Source organism: Aulostomus chinensis, chromosome 2 (assembly GCF_037954235.1).
Source record: "Aulostomus chinensis isolate RoL2024-O1b breed Wild chromosome 2, RoL_Achi_v1.0, whole genome shotgun sequence".
Taxonomy (NCBI): Eukaryota; Metazoa; Chordata; class Actinopteri; order Syngnathiformes; family Aulostomidae; genus Aulostomus; species Aulostomus chinensis.
The window spans coordinates 30,608,246-30,615,459 of record NC_141321.1 but is presented as its reverse complement, the minus strand read 5'-3'; the positions used below and the strand labels follow the sequence as shown (position 1 = coordinate 30,615,459).

At 45.2% G+C, this 7,214-nt stretch overlaps 1 protein-coding gene across 1 annotated transcript; it reads left to right on the top strand.

The window, feature by feature from the left end:
• Positions 1-228: 228 nt before the first annotated feature.
• LOC147269714 (growth arrest-specific protein 1) lies at positions 229-3,854 on the top strand. The gene has a single exon (XM_086195694.1). The coding sequence runs from the start codon at positions 820-822 to the stop codon at positions 1,564-1,566; it is 747 nt and encodes a 248-aa protein (XP_086051820.1). The 5' UTR covers positions 229-819; the 3' UTR covers positions 1,567-3,854.
• The last annotated feature ends 3,360 nt before the right edge of the window (positions 3,855-7,214 follow it).

The following is a 7,214-nucleotide window of genomic DNA, read 5'->3' as shown; positions in this document are numbered from 1 at the left end:
ATTTGTGCGCAGAGCTGTGCTGCTGTAGGTCTGCAAATGGGTCCCACGGCTGACTCCTCAATGACGACCAATCGGTGGCCAGGATTGTAAATGAGAGAGAGAGAGAGAGAGAGAGAGAGAGAGAGAGAGAGAGAGAGAGAGAGAGAGAGAGAGAGAGGAGAGAGAGAGAGAGAGAACTTTTCTTTCTTTTTTCCAGTAGGGGGAGGGGTGTTTTGGGGAAATGCTCGGCGGACCGTGAAGCGTAACAGCAAGAAGAGGGACAAAGACGCACGTAGCGGGACTAAACGCGACAGATAGGAAGCTCGTCCAACTTAAAAAAGACACATCGGAATGCGTGGATGGAAGTTAAAAGCGCTGGGAGGAGAAGTCGAAAGCGACAATGGCAAGAAAGATGAGTTCAAATGTACAAACTGAGTTGTGGACAATAACAGCGGTTAAAGTGTGCCTTAATTTTGGATAGCCTGCGGTGCGTTTGGGTCCACCCCGGATCTGCACCGGCGGCGTGAAGCAAACACAAGCGTGATTTCTCACTTTTGAACGGACGTGCTCCTCGGAATGACTTTTACTGCGCTGTTTCTCCTTTTTGCAGCCACCCGTGGTGATTTCCCCGATCCCAAGCCACTCTGTTGCAGAGCTCACGGAGGAGTTTGTGGATAATTCGTGAAGGATTTGGGTTTTTGTTGTTGTTTTTTAGACTGCGCTGGTTATATATTGTTTTACAACACGAATGCATGGAATACTTCTGTGACTGCTAAGCTTCACTGTGTAAATCGTGATCGTAATGTGCTGCTGGAGAAAGTCCTGGAACTCCATCCAAGCATGAGATGTTGGTGCTGCGCCCTGGCACTTCTCCCATGGGTGCTGGTGGCCTTAGATGCCCAACTAATCTGCTGGCAGGCGCTCCTCCGGTGCCACGACGAGCCCGAGTGCGACCTCGCCTACAGCCAGTATCTAGCAGCCTGTGAAGGTAACATCCGAGGAACGAGGAGGCAGTGCCCAAGCCACTGCATCAACGCGCTGATACGGCTGAATCACACCCGCAGCGGGCCTGACCTGGAGAGCTGCGACTGCGCCCAGGACCTGGAGTGCGTCAGCGCCAAGCGTGCCATAGAGCCGTGCCTCCCCCGCAGACACCCGAGTGATGCCGGCGGGATCGGGTGCATGGAGGCCCGGCAGCGTTGCGAGGAGGACAGCCACTGCCACACCTCCCTCGCGGCCTACTTGGCATACTGCGGACAGCTGTTCAATGGCAGGAAGTGCTCCTCCAAGTGTAAAGCCACCATTCAGCAGATGCTCTTCATCCCAAACGGAATGCTGCTGAACCGCTGTATCTGCGATGGCGTGGAGAGGCCTTTCTGCGAGGTGGTCAAGGAGAACATGAGCAAACTGTGTTCCATAGGCGACCAGGGTGTAATTTCTGACCAGCCTGATGTGGACGACATCTATGAGGATGAGGACTATGACCCTAAAAGTGACAGAGAGGAAGCCCCCCCTGATAATTCCTCAGCTTCCCAGAGGAGATGCGTGACTCTCCTCATTCTTCTTCTGGGACTGATACTGTTTTGAGATTATGGCTCCCATCACATTGGATTTGTTGGTGATAATGTGTCACATGGCTCACCTGCATTCAGGAGGAATCCAGTAACTCAACTCAACTCAAGGGACCCACGTTTGCTGGATAAGGGGAGTTATTTTTCACCCCTGGGCCTCGCTGCCTTCCCACATTGGTTGCTGGTTTAGCACAGTAGTGATTTGTGTAGGCGTCCTACAATTTTTTCATAGAGTTTCTTTTCCATTCACATCTCGCTCAGGAGCACTGAATTATTCTTCAAAGTGTAACAATGGCGTTATCACTGCCCTGATTCTAGCTGAGGTGAGCAGGAGTGAACCTAACATTTGCCACTTTGTGCCTTTAAACAGCTCCAATTTGTTTAGTTTGGATTCAATGGTACTTTGAGTGTAGCTTTATTAAGACCTTCGACAAACATTGGACCCATCCAGTCTCTGTTTGCTTTACTCTCCGCTTCAGGGGCCTCTGCATTGTTGCAGTAACCGCACTTCAAATATTTGTGGGAACGGCCATAGGACAGGCAAGGGTGTGGGATCAAGTACTTAAATTAACTGAAGCACCTCTTCAGTACTCTGTCTGGATCCCCCTCCCCCAGTTCAGATTGTTTTATTGAGCTTTTCCTCACACCACCACCCTCTCTTCCTCTCCTCCAGTGCCTACCCCCTTTCACGCCTTTTAAAGACCCCCATCGTAATGGCTGCTTTCAAGCCAGGACGACCTGCCTTCAGCTGGTGTGAGCGTGTTAACACATCATGTCTGGTGTATGTCCAGGATACTGACGGTTTCTCAGTCCTGGTCCCAGGGAAGCCCTGCAGAAGCCTGATAACTCACATGGGAGGAATGTGGGGAGATCACCGTGACCAGGGGTGAGAACTGATTTATGACAGGAGGTTCACCTGGTTCACATTGCACAACTTTCACCTACATTTAAACGGTGTGATGCGAAGGTTAATTGTTGCGATCGCTTTTCATCGGGTCACCCAACACAGACTTTTTAACACTGAAAAATCAACACAATAATCACTGAACGTAACTACAAGAGCCTGGGCGATATATCGGTGCGGCCATCGCTGACACGGCGTACATGTTGTCCGATATGTGACGACAGGAAAACTTCTTCTTACAGACAATAAACACAGAAAAAGTTGTCGGGGTAATTATTGAATTAATAATTAACTGAAACCCATCTGAATCTTATTATTTCAGTGCACTGATGTCATTTTGGACAACAAAAGATCATTTTTTTAGCTGTAAAATATCCTGCCTCCGTCATACATTTCTTTGATGACAAAACTTGAGCGATCATTGCAAAAAGAACATTTGCTGATATATCGATTTTTTTCTTTTCTTTTCTTTTTGGGACACTCCCAATATTGGTACCAGCATGATCCTGAAAAATCCGTTATCGTCAGGCTCTGGTTCTTATGACATGTGAAGTGACCGTATTGTTCAGTGCACTGATGTTCATCATTTTGGATGAATTTTATTGTTAAACTGTAAATGATCCTGCCTTCACTACGCATCTTTCTCACAAATGTCTGATTTAGCGATGTCAGAATTTTTTTTTTAATTCACTAGTATCGGTATCAGCCCCAAAAATCCTGTCTCGGTCGGCGCTCACTCACTCATTAGTATGGAGTAAAGGGTGAAACGGTTGGAATGCATATCTTATGTCAGAATGTGTTGGCTAAATGAACATGAGGCTGTTGCTAACCCTGTTATACACTGAGCTTAAATTAGTTATTCAAGTGCCACACAAAGTACAAATCCTGTCTTTTGAACGATGTAGTAATGCATTCACATGTAGTACTGCAATTTCATTCCTGTAGTTGCACAATAGCATGCAGCTAACAGGGCTAATGCTACCTTCTTCCGTCTTTCTTTAGTTAGAAGAGAACACAATACTTTTGTGTTTAATTGCGTGTCTGCCACTTGAAATTGTGTCATGAGTAATCGCTTTGTTCTGTTATGAAGTCGTGGAAAATGTTGATAAATGTTAAATTATGAAGCTAGAATATGAAGAATGTACATATTTTATGATCATATGCAGTAATAAATAAGCCAGTATCTTCATGCAATACAAACACATGAATGTAGCTCAGATTCTGTCCACAAATCTTGGTATGGGCTAGCGTTTCCGTTTTCATTCTTGTACGAATTTAGCCTCAGAACAGTGTGATCTACACGCAAAGGCCAGTTTTATATATTAAAAAGAAAAGTTTATGAGCTAATGTGTAATGGTTTGATTTATCAATGGAGAGATCAAGAAATAAATGTGATCAAGACTGTGTCTCCATGTGTCGTGTGTCACTAAACCTGGTTTCTTGTCGCTCCAGACGTCACTTACGTTCTTGCAGACTGTAATGTTCTCACATGAGAGGATTGTGTTGGGGGGGGGGGGGGGGGGGGGGTTCACGACCATTTAAAAGAGGCATTTAAGTTTTGTTTGTGAAATGTGTGAACTCACAGAGACGGAATCCTGCACAAACTCCACATTGCAATTTGCAATTTTGAAAACAGGTTTTCATGTTTTGTTTCCCTCAAATTAACTTCACTGAAGTACATATATGTTAAGATTTTGTAGCTGAGGTGGAAGAAGTACACAGTTCCCAGGGTAAACACTCAGATGAATGAGTACTCTGGCAAGTCTCCATTCAAAATTATACACTGGTCATCCAGGTGATATCACAAGTAGAATTACACATTGCACATCAGTGTTTGTCAGCCGCTGCTCTGTGGCCTTCAAGAAGAAACAGTTGAGAATCCCTGTTCTCCATGATGTTGCTGTATTTAACTTAATCCTCTAACAACTGACCACCAAAGGTTGTGTTTGACTGTAGTGTGTTGCAGTCATCATGCTTCCAATGCAAAATCTTTTTCTTCAACAGGAGCAGATAGAGGAGTAAAAGCCCAAAGTCCTGTAAAATACAAATATTCAGGTAAAGAACAGATACTGACATACAGCAGTTTCTACCGCCGCTTTGTCGCGTGCTACACGCAGCCTCTAAAAGCAAAGAGGAGGTTATTGTTCGAAAAATCTCACTGGACTCAGCCAAGTGACTCAAAAGTGAGCACTGCATGTGGCCATGTTTCTAATATTTCATGGATTATATCAGTGTAAGTGAAACCTGGTGAGGAATGTGAAGTGTCTACTCATCGCACGACACGCTCACATTTGGCGCTCACAAGCTAGTCCATCAAAGAGGATGAAGCTGTAATCAAACCATCTTGACTTTTCAAGTGGGAAGGCAGGCAGCCAGACGAGGAGGCATGTGTCAGTTGATCCGACTGATTCGTGCACTTCTCAGTTTATTCACAATCCTAGCTGACATCCAACAGTGGGATGAAGCCAAAGCTTCAGAACAAGCAACCAGCTGGGCCTCGTTCCATACTCAGTCAGGTATTTACAAGTCATTAACAACTTGTAAAAGAGTAAGTTAGATTAAATACTAGTGTGGGGTGCAGCCTACCCCTGTTTTGAAACCTTAACTCAGTTACTTCCAAAGTTAGTGAAGTGCAGGATGCTGTAACGTCATGTATGGAATGTAAAAATACACATAAATGTCACAAAAGACAGCATCTATTGCCAACGCAGCAGCTGTGGTCGAGCCTACGTCCCGTTTACAAAAGTAAATAGCGATATGAAAGTAATACTGCGCCAAAACCTTGTTATTTGTGCATCAGTTACTCACTGTTAGAAGTCTTGGATTGATGAGGGAGTTTTTTTGTTTAACTTGCTGGTGAATCCAGAATTAGTTGAAAATGTTTGCCACAAACTTGCTGCTGAAAGCTACTGGAGACAAACAATTAATGACAGCAAAATTATACCGAACACCCATTCTTCACATCATTCTGCATAAGGCACATCTTCTTTATCCAGTCGTACGCTCAATAATCCACTAATACTTTGCTGCTAAAACTATCTAATTAAAACAGGTCCAGGGTTCTATACGCCAAAGAACGATGCCAAGTGCGGCCAATCAGATCATGGCAGCTCACACAACAATCAAATAGGGATAATTGTTCCCTGATTTGTTCCGTAATAGGACAGCAGTTTGCTTGCTACCTCAAGAATTCTGAGACCTGTACTATTACCGCCGCGAGCTACAGGTGTCCTCACATCCACCAGGTCCAAACCTTCGGGGTTGTTGTTTTAATTTACGCGACAACCAAAGATGCCACAACTGTGGATGACAAAACCAACATGTGCTGAGCATTTAGGAGGTTTGTTTCTTCAGCTGCAGGTGCCAAACCTCACCATGTGTGAGCCTGAAGAGCACATCTTCTCTGGGTTTTCCATTAACCTCAAGAAACTGTCATGTCATGAAAACACAGATAAAGAGGCAATGCGGCTTGTTTCGTAAATACCGTTTACTTAAATTGTCTTCAGTCCAAATCTCCCATTTCCATGCATCCTAAACCTTCCCGCCCCCTTTAAGCCCCCCCCCCCCCGCCTCCCTGTTTCTGGGAGCAATATCAAAACAAACATGAGCAGAGCAGTCTCTGGTACATGGGGGAGTCGAGCATGTGCGCAGGGGAACAAGGGGGTTACAGAGGCAGCACTGTGCTGGAGCCCATTTTCTAAATTATCTTTATTCAACATTACCCTGAAACAAACCCCCTGACCCCCACTCCCTCCAAAGTGGGAGGAACCCCAGGATTTAGGAGGCTCTTGTCTCTTATAGGTACAATGTTCCATTCATGATGGAGCCACAGTGAAAGGCCGACCTGCTCTCTGTCAGTGGAAAGGGTCCTGGAGTCACCCGGTCCCTTCAGGTCTAGAACATAGACGCCCCTCTTCATGGATGGAGTTGATGCCAATATGACACGACCGTTGAGCCATTACCAGTATCCACAGCCAGACAGAGGGGGCGGGAAGGGGCAGTTGGAGCTGAAGGGAAATGGAAGCCAATTAAAACCACAATGCATTAGGTTGTGGTTAAAGAGAAAAGACGGAGTGACTTGGAGGATGGAGGGATAAAATTTCCATTTTAGATTCTCTCTTTTCTCTCTGAGTTACGCAGCAGTTTTTGGGGCAATATAAACTGGCTGTACTCCCAGAAACAAGCAACAAAGCAAGCGCAAGGGTCAAAACTGCATTCAAAGTTTTCCTGGCAGAAACATGCTCATGACATGATTAAAGCCGTGAAGCTGAGCCAACACCATGGGCACTGTCAAGCAATTAGAGCCCCCCCACAGCACCAACTGGTTCTCCATCCTGTTGCTCCAGGACTCAGGGCCATGCTGCTCTCTGTTCTAACCACACAGTCTGGGAGTCATTTATACCCAGCATGCCAGGTGAATGTAATTAAGCAGATGGTAGTGCAGAAGACAAACATTACTCAGAGTCCTGGTTAGATTTGAAAACAATCGGTTAAAACGACAGCCAGTAGAGCCGCGCTCTGGAGTTGAACTGAGGTGTTTTCCCCAAAAGTCACTCATGACTTTCTAAAATTGTATCCTCATGTGAGTCAGACACGGATTTAGACATGGAAAAGGTCAAAATGTATTCTGACTTAAAATTAAAATAAATAAAATAACTGACTATACATTTCCCATGATGCAACTCATTGGAGTCTTTCACCAGAACCTCCCTGACTGGAAAAACATCCATCATTTCACGGTTGTCACCCAGGTTTTCAGT